This window comes from Bufo gargarizans, unplaced genomic scaffold (genome assembly GCF_014858855.1).
Source record: "Bufo gargarizans isolate SCDJY-AF-19 unplaced genomic scaffold, ASM1485885v1 original_scaffold_2006_pilon, whole genome shotgun sequence".
In the NCBI taxonomy this organism is placed as follows: domain Eukaryota; kingdom Metazoa; phylum Chordata; class Amphibia; order Anura; family Bufonidae; genus Bufo; species Bufo gargarizans.
This window is the reverse complement of record NW_025334598.1, coordinates 15,320-34,855: the sequence shown is the minus strand read 5'-3', so window position 1 is coordinate 34,855 and position 19,536 is coordinate 15,320. Positions and strand designations below refer to the sequence as shown.

General features: G+C 50.1%; 1 protein-coding gene across 2 annotated transcripts; it reads right to left on the bottom strand.

Moving 5' to 3' along the window:
- Nucleotides 1-1,224: 1,224 nt before the first annotated feature.
- Nucleotides 1,225-18,315, bottom strand: LOC122923857 (mothers against decapentaplegic homolog 6-like). 2 transcript variants are annotated; one of them, XM_044274697.1, is made up of 5 exons: nt 18,248-18,315; nt 5,213-5,254; nt 4,322-4,799; nt 4,131-4,241; nt 1,225-3,944 (listed from the first exon to the last, which is right to left on the bottom strand). In XM_044274697.1, the coding sequence occupies exons 3-5, from the start codon at nt 4,740-4,742 to the stop codon at nt 3,409-3,411; spliced, it is 1,068 nt and encodes a 355-aa protein (XP_044130632.1). In that variant the 5' UTR covers nt 4,743-4,799; nt 5,213-5,254; nt 18,248-18,315; the 3' UTR covers nt 1,225-3,408. The 2 variants fall into 2 exon arrangements, with proteins under 2 accessions (XP_044130632.1, XP_044130633.1); XM_044274698.1 differs by having other exon boundaries at nt 4,322-4,796; nt 18,248-18,294.
- Between the last annotated feature and the right edge of the window lie 1,221 nt (nt 18,316-19,536).

Sequence of the window (19,536 nt, the reverse complement as noted above, 5' to 3'; positions counted from 1 at the left end):
ATAGATGTAATATACGTCTATAGGTCACACACTGATATAGATGTAATATACGTCTATAGGTCACATACTGATATAGATGTAATATATGTCTATAGGTCACATACTGATATAGATGTAATATACGTCTATAGGTCACATACTGATATAGATGTAATATACGTCTATAGGCCACATACTGATATAGATGTAATATATGTCTATAGGCCACATACTGATATAGATGTAATATATGTCTATAGGCCACACACTGATATAGATGTAATATATGTCTATAGGTCACACACTGATATAGATGTAATATACGTCTATAGGTCACACACTGATATAGATGTAATATACGTCTATAGGTCACACACTGATATAGATGTAATATACGTCTATAGGTCACATACTGATATAGATGTAATATACGTCTATAGGTCACACACTGATATAGATGTAATATATGTCTATAGGCCACATACTGATATAGATGTAATATACGTCTATAGGTCACACACTGATATAGATGTAATATATGTCTATAGGTCACACACTGATATAGATGTAATATATGTCTATAGGTCACACACTGATATAGATGTAATATACGTCTATAGGTCACACACTGATATAGATGTAATATACGTCTATAGGTCACACACTGATATAGATGTAATATACGTCTATAGGTCACACACTGATATAGATGTAATATATGTCTATAGGTCACATACTGATATAGATGTAATATACGTCTATAGGTCACACACTGATATAGATGTAATATACGTCTATAGGTCACACACTGATATAGATGTAATATACGTCTATAGGTCACATACTGATATAGATGTAATATATGTCTATAGGTCACACACTGATATAGATGTAATATACGTCTATAGGTCACACACTGATATAGATGTAATATACGTCTATAGGTCACACACTGATATAGATGTAATATACGTCTATAGGTCACACACTGATATAGATGTAATATACGTCTATAGGTCACACACTGATATAGATGTAATATACGTCTATAGGTCACACACTGATGTGTTCCTTCAAACACAGCGTGAAATCTGGGGTGTGATATAGACTCGCACCAGGGAACAGATGATGACGGATATATGAAATATTTATTATATTCAGATATAACAGAATGTATCATCCGCCATGTAATATAACAAATACATAACAACCAACAGTATAATCCCCCCCCCCCCCCCCCAGCAGTACAAAGGAGAAATATAATCACCCTCTTAATCATAAATTATACTGACGAATCAAGTGCATAATAGAAGCGATATATAGAATCGATTATAATGTCCCCACACCTCCGCCTGGTGACCCATCCACGTCACTGCCCACACAGCTCCACACCTCCGCCTGGTGACCCATCCACGTCACTGCCCACACAGCTCCACACCTCCGCCTGGTGACCCATCCACGTCACTGCCCACTCTGCTCCACACCTCCGCCTGGTGACCCATCCACGTCACTGCCCACTCTGCTCCACACCTCCGCCTGGTGACCCGTCCACATCACTGCCCACACAGCTCCACACCTCCACCTGGTGACCCGTCCACATCACTGCCCACACAGCTCCACACCTCCACCTGGTGACCCGTCCACATCACTGCCCACACTGCTCCACACCTCCACCTGGTGACCCATCCACATAACAGCCCACACTGCTCCACACCTCCACCTGGTGACCCATCCACATAACAGCCCACACTGCTCCACACCTCCACCTGGTGACCCATCCACATAACAGCCCACACTGCTCCACACCTCCACCTGGTGACCCATCCACATAACAGCCCACACTGATCCACACCTCCACCTGGTGACCCATCCACATAACAGCCCACACTGCTCCACACCTCCACCTGGTGACCCATCCACATAACAGCCCACACTGCTCCACACCTCCACCTGGTGACCCATCCACATAACAGCCCACACTGCTCCACACCTCCACCTGGTGACCCATCCACATCACTGCCCACACAGCTCCACACCTCCACCTGGTGACCCATCCACATCACTGCCCACACTGCTCCACACCTCTACCTGGTGACCCATCCACATAACAGCCCACACTGCTCCACACCTCCACCTGGTGACCCATCTACATAACAGCCCACACTGCTCCACACCTCCAACTGGTGACCCATCCACATAACAGCCCACACTGCTCCACACCTCCACCTGGTGACCCATCTACATAACAGCCCACACAGCTCCACACCTCCTCCTGGTAACCCATCCACATAACAGCCCACACTGCTCCACACCTCCACCTGGTGACCCATCCACATCACTGCCCACACAGCTCCACACCTCCACCTGGTGACCCATCCACATCACTGCCCACACAGCGCCACACCTCCACCTGGTGACCCATCCACATAACAGCCCACACTGCTCCACACCTCCACCTGGTGACCCATCCACATAACAGCCCACACTGCTCCACACCTCCACCTGGTGACCCATCCACATAACAGCCCACACTGCTCCACACCTCCACCTGGTGACCCATCCACATAACAGCCCACACTGCTCCACACCTCCACCTGGTGACCCATCCACATAACAGCCCACACTGCTCCACACCTTCACCTGGTGACCCATCCACATAACAGCCCACACTGCTCCCCACCTCCACCTGGTCATTATTTGTCAAGATGACCATACAAGAGATTTTCTGGCACACTGTCAGGTGTTGGAGACAGGGTGGACATTATGGTGGGTCCATATAGACTACATACACTTGTTACAACAAATTCTGCTCCACCTGTGCTCCAGTCAGAATCAAGCGCCTTCTCCTTCTTCTCCTATCTGTGGAATGGAGGATGGGCATCAGAGAAGGGCCCCATATCAAGGAGTACAACATGGCCCCTTTTGGTTTAGTGTCCCCTACACCTGTTCCTTTGGGGAGGGGATCCCCCCCCCTACTTTACTAATAGCCTCCCCTAATCCAGGGCCCCCACCCCCATAGTCACATGGTCCACCTGTGTGGTAATGTACTCGTCAGGTGTATGACTGCAGGGTGTTATTTATAGTGACCTCCAGCAGATGGCGCAGTGACATTACAAAGCCTGAGACCAGATCCCTTCTGGTGACTGCCAACCTTCTCATCAGTGGAAGATACCTCTGGCCTGGCCAGGGACTGCACATGTTTACTGTTGATGGAGCCTGTGCTGGTGATGGATCCCTGCACCCGATGATGGAGCCTGTGCTGGTGATGGATCCCTGCACCCGATGATGGAGCCTGTGCTGGTGATGGATCACTATCTGGCTGAGAAGGTGATGCTGTGTGGGGGCAGCTTGTCAGCAGTGATGGAACCCTACTTCTATTCAGGATGCACAGACCATCTTTAGGGAACCCCGCATCCATCGTTAGGTCACTCATTTTGAGGTGCTGAGCAGGATCTCCAGCCAGCAGGGGCAGGAAGTGATAAATTGCCGGGAATAGCATGCCCCCCAACCTTTGGCAAAGCTTATACGAACGCTGTGGGTGTCGCACGGCCCATCCCTCAGGTCGGAGCGCCCCGATAAATCAGCTGCTCTTTCAGAATCAAAGACTTTGATGGAGTAACCAGGCAGAACCTTGTGCACAGCTTGCCCGCGGGCACAGGAGGTGGCCAGGGTGGGCGAGTTGATGAAGATGGGGTGCTCACTGCGGTTGTGCACCCACACCTCCCCCTGCTCCTGGCTCAGGACCAGGCCCTGGCCGATCTTCTTTTGGGTCCGTCTCACGGTCTCATTGCGAGGCTCAAGGCCCAAGAGCCCCAGGCAGAAGCCGCTGGCCTTGGGCAGGTCATAGAAGATGTGGACAGAAGGTTCGGTGACGTTGTAGAGGCGCCCCACACGTGTGCGGTGCTCCCAGTATGCCAGCTTACACCAGTGACCGTCACGGATGGATCCTCTGGAAAGAGTGGTGTCTGCAACGACAGGAAGACTTATCATACATGGCTGCATATCTGGGGTGTCCTCCATCATTGGGGGAGATGCCTCAGACTGGTCTCAAGAATGGTCCCAGGATCTGGACAATATCTTCCACTAGAATGTAAGCTCTGTGGCTCAGCATCAACCTTCAGACCAGATATGCAGTACCCCCCCCCTCTTACCATGTAGTCCTCGCACATGATAGCGGCTGGACTCCTGCTCGGTGGGCACCACTTTAGACTGGGCGAGGTGGGCGAACTCTCTCGTCTTGTAGAGGGAAGAGGTGCCCCCATCTGTTCATGGTGGGAAAAAAGAAGAGTGAGCGAGAAGCAAGGTGACCCCGGAGCAACTCCCTGGCAATGCCCGTCATTACCCGCTGCTGCCAGCCGGCTGAAGTGGTAGGGGTTGCAGCAGACAGAGGTGCCATCCCCACTCCTCCTCCAGAAGTTCTCACAGTGGCTCAGGCTCTTGAGCTCGGTGGTGGTGCGGAGGTCGGGCCATCGGTACAACCTGCAGAGCAGCACCTGAGGCGGCAGCACCTGCTTCCCCCCTCGGGCTTCCCAGGGCAGCCAGATGCAGCCGCAGTCCCAGCGCCCCCGACTTTCCACCGCCTCCAACAACTGCCATCGCTGCTCATCCTTTAGCTTCTTTAGGATCTGGTGGACCGCTGGGCGCAGGGCATTGTGGAGGTCCTCAGGGTGGGAGGGCGCCCCTTCCCCTTGACCCCGGCTGGGTGTTATACAGCGCTGCTTCCAAAGCTGCCTCACTGAGAGGGAGCGGCGAGAGTGGAACATAAGAGGAAAGTGGTCGGTCTGCGGGGCCCGGAGCCAAACAGGAGCCAGGAGAGCCTGCTGGAAAGGAGAGAAACCGGCGTCTCAGACCTCCACCAGGCAGGAGGCACTGCACACTTACCAGCGTCTCAGACCTCCACCAGTCAGGAGGCACTGCGCACTTACCGGCGTCTCAGACCTCCACCAGTCAGGAGGCACTGCACACTTACCGGCGTCTCAGACCTCCACCAGTCAGGAGGCACTGCACACTTACCGGCGTCTCAGACCTCCACCAGTCAGGAGGCACTGCGCATTTACCGGCGTCTCAGACCTCCACCAGTCAGGAGGCACTGCACACTTGCCGGCGTCTCAGACCTCCACCAGTCAGGAGGCACTGCGCACTTACCGGCGTCTCAGACCTCCACCAGTCAGGAGGCACTGCGCACTTACCGGCGTCTCAGACCTCCACCAGTCAGGAGGCACCGCACACTTACCGGCTCAGTCAGATGTTCTGTGGGTGACGATCGGCCATCATCCTATACACCAAAGAGCAGAAAAAGTCAACATCAATCACCGTCCTTCACCCTCCTGGTCCTCCCTGATATCACACTGAGACATCAGGTTACAGCTGCTGCCTATAGAAGGAGGAGCAGATTCATAGCTACACTGCCCAGTGCTACCGACTGTGTGTGGGAGAGGGGAGCAGGGGACGTAATGTATGCACAGTGACTGCACCAGCAGAATAGTGAGTGCAGCTCTGGAGTATAATACAGGATGTAACTCAGGAGCAGTACAGGATAAGTAATGTGTGTACACAGTGACTGCACCAGCAGAATAGTGAGTGCAGCTCTGGAGTATAATACAGGATGTAACTCAGGATCAGTACAGGATAAGTAATGTATGTACACACAGTGACTGCACCAGCAGAATAGTGAGTGCAGCTCTGGAGTATAATACAGGATGTAACTCAGGATCAGTACAGGATAAGTAATGTATGTACACAGTGACTGCACCAGCAGAATAGTGAGTGCAGCTCTGGACCAGCTGTTCCTGAGCTGCGATTACCTGTGGGTGTGGTCGCCTGTGGCTGTGTGTAGCTGCTGCTGCTGCTGCTGCTTCTGAGCGTTTGGAGGAAAATCTATCCACCTGAGGCCGGCTCTCTCCTCCCCAGGGGGAGAGTGGGTTCTCAGGCATGAGCGAGGGAAGCAAGCCCCAGGCTCCTGTTCCCAGCGGCAGGCCTTCAGGGGACAGGAGAAGCCAGCGTTTGGCCTGCATGGAGGACTCAGGGGTAAGAAGATCTGGCAGGAGTCGCAGTAATGTGGCTTCTGTCTCCCCTGAGTCTGAGGGTAGTAGGAAGAGCCGCAAGGCTGGATCCGCTAAGGAGGACCCGAATGCCAGCATGGGTGAGAGTGGCCCTTCCGGGGCCCAGCAAAAGCCGAGTGTTCACGGAGGTGAAGCAGATCTTGAGGAGGAAGGCTGGGGCGTACTGAGGGCCCGGGAGTCCATTTCCACCTACGGATCCCGGGTCATGAGCCACCTCCGTGAGTACGAAGACGCGACTAAGACCCTGAGGAGGCTCCGGGAGGAGCTGCGCGGCTTGAGGTCTTGTGTTGGAGTGGCCCCAAAGAGGAAGAAGCAGGGGCTGGAGAACCAAATAAAGCAGCTACAAGCTGACATTGGCGAGATTGAGCAAAGGCGGACTGTACTCCGAGATAAAAGCGGCCCGTTTAAGGAAAAACTCCTAAACGAGGAACGTTTTCGGAAGATGGCGGAGGAGAAGGGGCAGATGGGGCAGCAGCCTGACAGCCAGGTGGAGAAGGAACCAGTCGTGCAGGAGGAGGATGATGATGATGACCAGCAAGATCCACCTGGCAGCCTGCAGGAGCAGATTCCGTACAGTGGGCCCCCTGCACGCCAAATAGCAAGGTCACCCAGCTGCGGCTCGGGGGATGAGTATGAGACTTGCAGCCCGGGAGGGGCCCTAGTGGAGGAGATCCAGCTCCTGGAGTCCCCAGTGCGTTTCCAGGACTTATGCTTTGGTGATGAGTTGCCACCGGAGACGCCTGGGGAAGGAAAGAAAAAGGCTAAGAAGACCAAGCTCCAGGAGCAGGTAAGATATGTATACACCCCCCTCCCTGGGACCCCCGGGTCGACCGCAGGGCCTGCTCACTGTATTAGCCCCTCTTCTCAGACCAGCCCGTGTCCTGCAGTGGACTCGGTGCAGGAGAGAGGGGAGAGCGAGGTATCCGATATGGTGGTGAGCTCCGTCTCTGTTTGCAGTAACGGGGATGGAGCTGGTGCGACACCGGCTGAAAAGCCGGACAGGAAGGTTACTGCGGAGGATGAGAGAAAAATCTCTGGCGCTGGAGTTTGCTCCCTGATGGGAGGAGGGGGTGGCTCCACGCCACAGATGGCTGCAGGAGCTCCGATGGCTCCAACCGCTGATGACGCTGTTCCCTCGGGCCAGCAGAGGCATGAAGGAGCTGTCGGAGCTATGACGGTTACGCCTCCCAATGAAGGTCAAGAACTGATGCCAAAGCCTTTGTTTTGTATTGGCGCTGCTGGTCCAGATGAGCGGCGCCATGAAAGAACAGATCAGCAGCGTTTGGATCAGCGGCGCCCGGTAATGGATCAGCGGCGCCCAAAAGTTGTAAATGGTAGTACTGAGGAAGCGGAGGGCAATGATAAAAGTGGGGTTGGGGCTGTGGCCTGTCTTTTGGGGGCAGCTCCGACCCCAGGGCCCAGTGATGCTGAGGTACCAATAATTACACCAAAACACACCGGTTCAGCCAGTATGAGTGAGGGAGCAGGTGGGGGGCAGAAAATTATTTTTAATAAAAATATGTCTGGGGGTTTGGATGGTGGAGTGAATGGTGTTAGGAGGGAAGGAAGGGAGGTAGCAGAATCTGTTGTAAGTAAGGCTGGTTTGGGGATGGAAGATATGGAAGTGGGTGGTGGAGGGTCTTTGGTAAGTGGGGAGGGTGTGGAACCTGGTCCGGTTGCCCCCCCGGCTGTGGCAGCCCCTGTGCGCAGTTTTGCTACTGTCACAGCCGGGGTGAGTAGGGGACCCTCCTTGTCCTCTGGCTCTGGGGACGGCGTTTTGCAGCGGCGTCTTCTGGAGGCTCTAAAGAGAGGGGAGAGCACAATCAATGTAGAGGGGAGGGAGGTTGATCTATCCTTTTGGATAGATAGGCATGGCCTCTCAGCCTTCCGAGAGCAAAGGAGCGGGGAGACCACGTGGTCCCTCCCGACAGCTGGGCAGGGTGCTCTCCGTAGGAATGTGGTCCGTCTGAGGTGGAGGGGCAGTGATACATTTCCTTCAAGATCAGAAGTTGTTGAGCTCCTTCTAAAGATGGGCTTCAAGGCGACAGACATCTACGCCTTGATACATCCCTATGGGACCCCTGAGTTCGATGTCAGCTTTGTTCGGCCGGAGGGACTTGAGCTCTTCTGGTCGAACTATGAGATGGCAAAGGACGAGCCCAGCTGGCGAGATTTTGCCGTCCAGGCAGTGTCTCGTCAAAACAATGTGAAGAGGGTGACCGTTCTAACCCGTAACGAGTCACTCTCGTGTATTGACATCATGACGTGGCTCGGCCGATATGGGGAGGTGGTGGAGGTTCCCAAGAAGAACAGGGATGAACATGGCATCTGGTCTGGGGCCTGGACGTTCATGGTAAAACTTAGGCTTTTAGGAAACACAGTTACTCACATACCATCTGCCACCTTCCTTGGAAGGGATCGCATCCAGATTTTCTACCAGGGTCAGCCGAAGCTCTGTCACAGATGCGGCAGCCCCACACACTTCAGTGCTAACTGCACTGTACAGAAGTGCGCGCTGTGTGGGGAGATTGGCCACCTCGCTGCATCATGTGCAGAGATTAGGTGTCACCTGTGTGGTGACTTAGGTCACCCATTCAGTCGCTGCCCTCATTCCTTTGCCAATGCGGTCAATGCCCCGGCGGGAGGAAGCCGTGAGGCCAATTCTACTGGGGCAGGGGCTGGCAGAAGTGAAGGAACAGAGGGGCCAGGGAAGAAAAGTAAGCAAAAGACGCCTGCCCAACTGAGGCGTCAGGAAAATCGCCGAAGGGAGAGGGAGATGGGTGAATCCCGGGAACCTCAGGCAACTGGGGAAGCTGGGATGACCCCTGATCTCACCCCTGAGACTGCTGCTACTGCTGAGGCCCAAAGGGACAGTGAGCTGGATGAGGAAATTAGGAGGATCCAGGAAGAGGAAGGTGCCATCTCCTCATTATCCCCCCATGACGGGGGAAGTGGGGGATGGCAAAAGCAGGGTAATAAACGTACAGGGAAAAAGGGAGATTTAAGATCTTCTCCCACCCGCCAGATGCCAAAGGAAGGTACAACCAACCCCCCTCTGATTAGTCTCTCAAACCGGTTCCAAGCCATTGGTGACACCTCCCCCTCCTCAGGGGAGGGAGCCGGTGGGGAGGTTTCGGGAGTCGCGGTGACACCTGGGCCTGCGGGGGACGCCGAGCCTCCTTCTACTGGGGAAAACATGTCCTCAGGGGTGGGGGCTGGCTTGGAGTCAGAGCACAAGGGCAGAGGTGAAATGGACACATCTGTTTGTTTGAAGAGGGGTAAGCCATCATCTGATGAAAAAGTTGGTGGGGGCAGTGGGAAAAGAAAGCCATCTAATTCAATCACCCATGATGGCGGCACTCACTCCGTTGACGCTGGCGTCCATTAATGTCGCCAGCATTAAGTCAGATACGGCTAGATTTGCGGCCTTTGATTTTTTCAGCCGGGTTGAAGCTGACATTTTGTTTTTGCAGGAGACCAGGCTGCCAGATTTGGCATCTGTATTTAAAGCTAAAAGGGAGTGGCGACGCGGATCCTCCTACTGGTCTCTTGCGGCCGAGCCGTATAGCGGGGTGGCAGTCCTTTTTACTGCACCGGTAGAATGCCGACGGGTTATTGAATTAGAAATGGGGAGGTGCCTGATCCTGGATGTCCTCATGAGGGGACAAGAACTTCGTCTAATTAACATCTATGGTCCCCAGTCCAAGTGGGACCGTAAGTGTCTCTTCATGAGGATCAAGCCCTATCTTTTTACAAGTCGGCAGGTGGTCTTTGGAGGGGACTTCAATACTGTCACGAGGCCCCAGGATAGGGGAGGTTCCAGGGACAAGCTGACTTACGACAGCATTGCGCTTAATAAAATAGCTAGTGAGGCTCGTCTGGTGGATGTCCACATCCGGCACACCCCAGGCCACCCGGGGTTCACCTATCATAGGGCTAGTTGTAGGTCTAGAATAGACAGGTTTTATTTAAAGGAGGAAGCCGTCTCTTCAGCCGTGTCCGCTGTGGAGGTGGAGTTCTCCGACCACTGTATGATTTTGTTTTCTCTGAATGTTGCAGAGACCCCCCGAATGGGAAGGGGCTACTGGAGGCTCAATTCGTCTCTCTTGGAAGAAGCGGAGATAAGACAGTCCTTTGAGGATTTCGTTCAGAGCCAGGTACCATTGCTGGATCTCTGCGGCAGTAAGTCTGAGTGGTGGGAGATCTTCAAGGAAAGGGTGGGGAGATTCTTCCGCCAGCTCTCGAGCCTCAGGAGTCTGAGTAAGTATCGCCTGTATCAGGGCCTGAGGAGGAAACTCGAACGTCTTGTCTCGACTGGGGGTAGCCGTGAGGAGATCTCCAGAGTGAAGTCTTTGCTTATGAGGTGTCAGTACGATAGGCACGCATCTTTGGTTTTTGAGAGGGATTACGGGAAATACCGCTCGCCCGACCCTTACAAAAACTGCAGGATGTCAGTGAGTAGTAAGATTGTGTCAGGACTGATTGATAGTACGGGTTCTCTGAGAAGGTCCAGATCAGGGATCCTGGAGGTTGTCAGATCCTTTTACTCACATCTCATGGCAAGGAGGGATCTTGATCGTGATAAGATATCGGCTTTCCTGACTGAAACTGTCCCTGAACCAGGGGTAGACCCCTCTCTTGACGGTTTGACGGAAATGATCAGTGAAGAGGAAGTCAGTCTGGTGATTGAGGGGCTTGCTCCCAAAAAATCACCTGGTCCGGATGGCTTAACATCTGAGTTTTACAAGACCTTTAAGGACACCTTAGTTCCCCTCTTGACTGAGGTATTAAATGAGTGTCTCTCCTCGGGTACTCTACCAAAGTCAATGAGGAGGTCGGCCCTGATCATCCTGTCAAAGGGTAAAGATCCTTTCCACATTGAGAATTGGCGTCCCATAGCGCTCCTCGGTGTGGACAGAAAGATTTTGGCAAAGGTGCTATTTAATCGGCTGGTGAAGTTTGCACCCCAGCTCCTTTCTGGGGCCCAGCATTGCTCTGTTCCCGGCCACAGTACTTTTAGTGCTGTGCTCAGTGTCCGGGAGGCCGTGGAGCAGGGCAGGGCAGGTCACTGGAAGGGGTACATGCTGTCCTTGGATCAGGCAAAAGCATTTGATCGTGTTAACCACGAGTACCTCTGGTCTGTCCTTCTGAGATATGGCCTGCCCGGGGGGTTTGTTGATTGGCTTAAGACCTTGTATGCAGGGGCAGAGAGTTTCCCGCTTGTGAATGGTTGGATTGGGCGTCCTTTTGGGGTGGGATCTGGGGTTCGCCAGGGTTGTCCTCTGAGCCCGCTTTTGTACGTGTTCGCGATCGATCCCTTCCTTAGAGGGGTTGATCGTGGGCCGTTGGCGGGCATCGGGATGGACCGGGCGGCTCCGGAGACTACACTGAGGGTGGTGGCGTATGCTGATGACGTAACTATCTTTGTGTCTTCGAGAGGGGAGGCAGAGTGGGTACTGTCTGAGGTAGAGCGCTACTCAGAGTCATCTGGGTCCAAGATCAACCGAGATAAGTGTGAGAGTCTCTGGCTGGGAGGTGGAGATCCTGGTTTTGATCTCCCGGACACCCTTCCAGAGCCCCAGGAATCTACAAAAGTCCTCGGCATTGAATTTGGCCAGGGGGATTACCCCCATCAAAACTGGGATAGCAGGCTTAAGATTGCCGCTCAGAAGGTGGACCAGTGGAAGGGTTGGTCTTTAACCCTCAGGGAAAGGGTGAACATTATCAAAACCTACCTGATCCCTTTGCTGTTATATCTGGGCAGTGTGTGCGTCTTGCCGGAACCTTTCTGGACTCGGGTCTACAGTCTGTTCTTCCAGATGTTATGGGGAAACAGACTGAACCTTGTCAAGAGGGAGGTTACTTACCGTACGAGGAGACTAGGAGGGTTGGGTATGGTCAACCCTGTGGTGTTCCTGGTGAACACCTTTATTAAGATTAATCTCTCGAACCTCTGGCAAGAGAGGGCTCCTCTGTGGGTAGCCTCCTGTCGGGGATGGTTTCGGCCTTTCTTCCAGGAATGGGAGACAGGGGGGCAAGTGAAGGATCTCCGCACACCACATGGGCATCTCCCGGCTTATGCTGCCCTGGTTCTGAAGGTATTACGTCGGTGGGGTCTGGGGATGTGGGAAATCAGGACTCAGTCAAGGAGACTCCTTGACCAGAGGGTTCTGTTGACCCATTTCCAGAAACCTCTGGCCCTCAGGGACTGCCCAGGTCGGGATCTGAGGGTTGGGTTACGGCTTTTAAATTCCAATAGGATCCCCTTGAAGTTCTTTGACTTGACTTGGCGCTGCTTCCATGGGAAACTGTGTGTGAGGGACAATCTGAAGTGTAGGAGCTCTGAGGACAGGGGGTGTCCCCGTGAGGAGTGCGGTGGTGTGCTGGAAAGCATGGACCACTTCCTGCTTCATTGTCCCTTTAACACAGAGGTTTACACCAGGGTGGGGACCTCCATTGGCTGGCCTAGGCTGGTCACTCTCTCCTATGCGGAATGGGCCTATGGAGCATTCAGACACCTGGGTGGTAGGGACCTTTGCACTTTATTCCTAGTCAGCTCAGTGGTCAGGTACTACACGTGGCATGCACGGTGTTTAGTTTCGACGCAACGCAAAATCCTCCCCGAGGATGAGGTGGTTAGGAACATTCTCGGAGACCTGGTGAAGGTGCGCTCTCTGGAGTACGAGAGGTTGGGGGCGGGTAGAGCCTCTCTCCTCTGGAGGGGTTTTGCCTTTAGGGTACCCTAGCCTGTTGTCTCCCCTCCCGGTGGTGGGCTGAAGCTGACACTGTAGATTTTTGTTTTGTTTTGGTGGCTGTATGAGGACATAGGGCTTGCAGGCGCCAAACTTGGGCTTTAATGGGTTGTGTGTGGCTGAAAAGCCTCACGGTGGGTGGTGAGGTTAAGGTCTACTATGTAATGTACTATGTAATGTAGTTTATATGTCTTTATGTCTATATATATTTGTATATTTGTATAGGTTGAGTTGTCGGGTGTAGTGTTAGGTTGGGTGGTGGGTAAATGGGGGGAGGGTTCCATGGAACATTGGGGACTTTGGGACATATAAGAAAATCCTGGGCTGGTTCATGGACGTCTATTATCATGTACTGGGGGCATGGGATGCGGGACCAGCTCAGGGACCCAAAAAAAAAAAAAAAAAAAAAAAAAATATATATATATATATATATATATATATATATATATATATATATATATAATATAAAAAAAAAAAAAAAAAAATTGTGTGTTGCATTGGGGTGGTGGTGGGTGGGCTTTTTGTAAGTTTAACTTCTGTATTTGTTAAGTGTAGGTAGGTGCAACCGGATCAGGAAGGTTAGTACATGTACATAGATATTGTAAATATTGTACATAGCTGGTGTTCTGTGGCGAGTGGGCTGGACCGGTGCTGTCTGCGCCGCGCTGAGGAGCATCATGTCCTGTATGGTTGGTTTGGTCTCTGTTTTATATATTTATTTATCTGTTTGTTTTAAAATTTTAATAAAAGAAATACAGGATGTAACTCAGGATCAGTACAGGATAAGTAATGTATGTACACAGTGACTGCACCAGCAGAATAGTGAGTGCAGCTCTGGAGTATAATACAGGATGTAACTCAGGATCAGTACAGGATAAGTAATGTATGTACACAGTGACTGCACCAGCAGAATAGTGAGTGCAGCTCTGGAGTATAATACAGGATGTAACTCAGGATCAGTACAGGATAAGTAATGTATGTACACAGTGACTGCACCAGCAGAATAGTGAGTGCAGCTCTGGAGTATAATACAGGATGTAACTCAGGATCAGTACAGGATAAGTAATGTATGTACACAGTGACTGCACCAGCAGAATAGTGAGTGCAGCTCTGGAGTATAATACAGGATGTAACTCAGGATCAGTACAGGATAAGTAATGTATGTACACAGTGACTGCACCAGCAGAATAGTGAGTGCAGCTCTGGAGTATAATACAGGATGTAACTCAGGATCAGTACAGGATAAGTAATGTATGTACACAGTGACTGCACCAGCAGAATAGTGAGTGCAGCTCTGGAGTATAATACAGGATGTAACTCAGGATCAGTACAGGATAAGTAATGTATGTACACAGTGACTGCACCAGCAGAATAGTGAGTGCAGCTCTGGAGTATAATACAGGATGTAACTCAGGATCAGTACAGGATAAGTAATGTATGTACACAGTGACTGCACCAGCAGAATAGTGAGTGCAGCTCTGGAGTATAATACAGGATGTAACTCAGGATCAGTACAGGATAAGTAATGTATGTACACAGTGTCTGCACCAGCAGAATAGTGAGTGCAGCTCTGGAGTATAAGACAGGATGTAACTCAGGATCAGTACAGGATAAGTAATGTCTGTACACAGTGACTGCACCAGCAGAATAGTGAGTGCAGCTCTGGGGTATAATACAGGATGTAACTCTGGATCAGTACAGGATAAGTAATGTATGTACACAGTGACTGCACCAGCAGAATAGTGAGTGCAGCTCTGGAGTATAATACAGGATGTAACTCAGGATCAGTACAGAAAAAGTAATGTATGTACACAGTGACTGCACCGGCAGAATAGTGAGCGCAGCTCTGGAGTATAATACAGGATGTAACTCAGGATCAGTACAGGATAAGTAATGTCTGTACACAGTGACTGCACCAGCAGAATAGTGAGTGCAGCTCTGGGGTATAATACAGGATGTAACTCTGGATCAGTACAGGATAAGTAATGTATGTACACAGTGACTGCACCAGCAGAATAGTGAGTGCAGCTCTGGAGTATAATACAGGATGTAACTCAGGATCAGTACAGGATAAGTAATGTATGTACACAGTGACTGCACCAGCAGAATAGTGAGTGCAGCTCTGGAGTATAATACAGGATGTAACTCAGGATCAGTACAGGATAAGTAATGTATGTACACAGTGACTGCACCAGCAGAATAGTGAGTGCAGCTCTGGAGTATAATACAGGATGTAACTCAGGATCAGTACAGGATAGTAATGTATGTACACAGTGACTGCACCAGCAGAATAGTGAGTGCAGCTCTGGAGTATAATACAGGATGTAACTCAGGATCAGTACAGGATAAGTAATGTATGTACACAGTGACTGCACCAGCAGAATAGTGAGTGCAGCTCTGGAGTATAATACAGGATGTAACTCAGGATCAGTACAGGATGAGTAATGTATGTACACAGTGACTGCACCAGCAGAATAGTGAGTGCAGCTCTGGAGTATAATACAGGATGTAACTCAGGGTCAGTACAAGATAAGTAATGTATGTACACAGTGACTGCACCAGCAGAATAGTGAGTGCAGCTCTGGAGTATAATATAGGATGTAACTCAGGATCAGTACAGGATGAGTAATGTATGTACACAGTGACTGCACCAGCAGAATAGTGAGTGCAGCTCTGGAGTATAATACAGGATGTAACTCAGGATCAGTACAGGATAAGTAATGTATGTACACAGTGACTGCACCAGCAGAATAGTGAGTGCAGCTCTGTAGTATAATACAGGATGTAACTCAGGATCAGTACAGGATAAGTAATGTATGTACACAGTGACTGCACCAGCAGAATAGTGAGTGCAGCTCTGGAGTATAATACAGGATGTAACCCAGGATCAGTACAGGATAAGTAATGTATGTACACAGTGACTGCACCAGCAGAATAGTGAGTGCAGCTCTGGAGAATAATACAGGATGTAACTCAGGATCAGTACAGGATAAGTAATGTATGTACACAGTGACTGCAGCAGCAGAATAGTGAGTGCAGCTCTGGAGTATAATACAGGATGTAACTCAGGATCAGTACAGGATAAGTAATGTATGCACACGGTGTCTGCACCAGCAGAATAGTGAGTGCAGCTCTGGAGTATAATACAGGATGTAACTCAGGATCAGTACAGGATAAGTAATGTATGTACAGTGACTGCACCAGCAGAATAGTGAGTGCTGCTCTGGAGTATAATACAGGATAAGTAATGTATGTACACAGTGACTGCACCTGCAGAATAGTGAGTGCAGCTCTGGAGTATAATACAGGCTGTAACTCAGGATCAGTACAGGATAAGTAATGCATGTACACAGTGACTCCACCAGCAGAATAGTGAGTGCAGCTCTGGAGTATAATACAGGATGTAACTCAGGATCAGTACAGGATAAGTAATGTATGTACACAGTGACTGCACCAGCAGCATAGTGAGTGCAGCTCTGGAGTATAATACAGGCTGTAACTCAGGATCAGTACAGGATAAGTAATGCATGTACACAGTGACTGCACCAGCAGAATAGTGAGTGCAGCTCTGGAGTATAATACAGGATATAACTCAGGATCAGTACAGGATAAGTAATGTATGTGCACAGTGACTGCACCAGCAGAATAGTGAGTGCAGCTCTGGAGGATAATACAGGATGTAACTCAGGGTCAGTACAGGATAAGTAATGTATGTACACAGTGACTACACCAGCAGAATAGTGAGTGCAGCTCTGGAGTATAATACAGGATGTAACTCAGGATCAGTACAGGATAAGTAATGTATGTACACAGTGACTGCACCAGCAGAATAGTGAGTGCAGCTCTGGAGTATAATACAGGATGTAACTCAGGATCAGTACAGGATAAGTAATGTATGTACACAGTGACTGCACCAGCAGAATAGTGAGTGCAGCTCTGGAGTATAATACAGGAGGTAACTCAGGATCAGTACAGGATAAGTAATGTATGTACACAGTGACTGCAGCAGCAGAATAGTGAGTGCAGCTCTGGAGTATAATACAGGATGTAACTCAGGATCAGTACAGGATAAGTAATGTATGTATACAGTGACTGCAGCAGCAGAATAGTGAGTGCAGCTCTGGAGTATAATACAGGATGTAACTCAGGATCAGTACAGGATAAGTAATGTATGTGCACAGTGACTCCACCAGCAGAATAGTGAGTGCAGCTCTGGAGTATAATACAGGAGGTAACTCAGGATCAGTACAGGATCAGTAATGTATGTACACAGTGACTGCACCAGCAGAATAGTGAGTGCAGCTCTGGAGTATAATACAAGATGTAACTCAGGATCAGTACAGGATAAGTAATGTATGTACACAGTGACTGCACCAGCAGAATAGTGAGTGCAGCTCTGGAGTATAATACAGGATGTAACTCTGGATCAGTACAGGATAAGTAATGTATGTACACAGTGACTGCACCAGCAGAATAGTGAGTGCAGCTCTGGAGTATAATACAGGGTGTAACCCAGGATCAGTACAGGATAAGTAATGTATGTACACAGTGACTGCACCAGCAGAATAGTGAGTGCAGCTCTGGAGTATAATACAGGATGTAACTCAGGATCAGTACAGGATAAGTAATGTATGTACACAGTGACTGCACCAGCAGAATAGTGAGTGCAGCTCTGGAGTATAATACAGGATGTAACTCAGGATCAGTACAGGATAAGTAATGTATGTACACAGTGACTGCACCAGCAGAATAGTGAGTGCAGCTCTGGAGTATAATACAGGATGTAACTCAGGACCAGTACAGGATAAGTAATGTATGTACACAGTGACTGCACCAGCAGAATAGTGAGTGCAGCTCTGGAGTATAATACAGGATGTAACTCAGGATCAGTACAGGATAAGTAATGTATGTACACAGTGACTGCACCAGCAGAATAGTGAGTGCAGCTCTGGAGTATAATACAGGATGTAACTCAGGATCAGTACAGGATAAGTAATGTATGTACACAGTGACTGCACCTAGCAGAATAGTGAGTGCAGCTCTGGAGTATAATACAGGATGTAACTCAGGATCAGTACAGGATAAGTAATGTATGTGCACAGTGACTGCACCAGCAGAATAGTGAGTGCAGCTCTGGAGTATAATACAGGATATAACTCAGGATCAGTACAGGATAAGTAATGTATGTACACAGTGACTGCACCAGCAGAATAGTGAGTGCAGCTCTGGAGTATAATACAGGATGTAACTCAGGATCAGTACAGGGTAAGTAATGTATGTGCACAGTGACTGCACCAGCAGAATAGTGAGTGCAGCTCTGGAGTATAATACAGGATATCACTAAGGATCAGGGATGTTATCAGGATACTCAGATGTAGCAGAGGAGAAGCATGTGAGTAATAAAGGGGTTACAGCGCAGAGTAGATGTGGGGTGAGTGGCTCCCCGGGACTTACCGTGCAGAGTGCGTCCTGCTGGCTCCGCGTCTGTCAGTCTGGTAGACAGGGAGATATGGAGTTTCCTGCACTTCTTCCCTCCCCCGCCACAGCCTAACGCCCACCCCACGGGTGTCACTAACCCACATAGTAAACACTGTGCCCAGCAATGTGGCACAGAGAGGAGTAGTACTGTGCGCTGTATATACAGGAGTGGTACTGTGCGCTGTATATACAGGAGTGGTACTGTGCGCTGTATATACAGGAGAGGAGCAGTACTGTGCGCTGTATATACAGGAGTGGTACTGTGCGCTGTATATACAGGAGTGGTACTGTGCGCTGTATATACAGGAGTGGTACTGTGCGCTGTATATACAGGAGTGGTACTGTGCGCTGTATATACAGGAGTGGTACTGTGCGCTGTATATACAGGAGTGGTACTGTGCGCTGTATATACAGGAGTGGTACTGTGCGCTGTATATACAGGAGTGGTACTGTGCGCTGTATATACAGGAGTGGTACTGTGCGCTGTATATACAGGAGTGGTACTGTGCGCTGTATATACAGGAGTGGTACTGTGCGCTGTATATACAGGAGTGGTACTGTGCGCTGTATATACAGGAGTGGTACTGTGCGCTGTATATACAGGAGTGGTACTGTGCGCTGCATATACAGGAGAGGAGTAGTACTGTGCGCTGTATATACAGGAGAGGAGTAGTACTGTGCGCTGCATATACAGGAGAGGAGCAGTACTGTGCGCTGCATATACAGGAGAGGAGCGGTACTGTGCGCTGTATATACAGGAGAGGAGCGGTACTGTGCGCTGTATATACAGGAGTGGTACTGTGCGCTGTATATACAGGAGTGGTACTGTGCACTGTATATACAGGAGTGGTACTGTGCGCTGTATATACAGGAGTGGTACTGTGCGCTGTATATACAGGAGTGGTACTGTGCGCTGTATATACAGGAGTGGTACTGTGCGCTGTATATACAGGAGTGGTACTGTGCGCTGTATATACAGGAGTGGTACTGTGCGCTGTATATACAGGAGTGGTACTGTGCTCTGTATATACAGGAGTGGTACTGTGCGCTGTATATACAGGAGTGGTACTGTGCGCTGTATATACAGGAGTGGTACTGTGCGCTGCATATACAGGAGAGAAGCAGTACTGTGCGCTGCATATACAGGAGAGGAGCAGTACTGTGCGCTGTATATACAGGAGAGGAGCAGTACTGTGCGCTGTATATACAGGAGAGGAGCAGTACTGTGCGCTGTATATACAGGAGAGGAGCAGTACTGTGCGCTG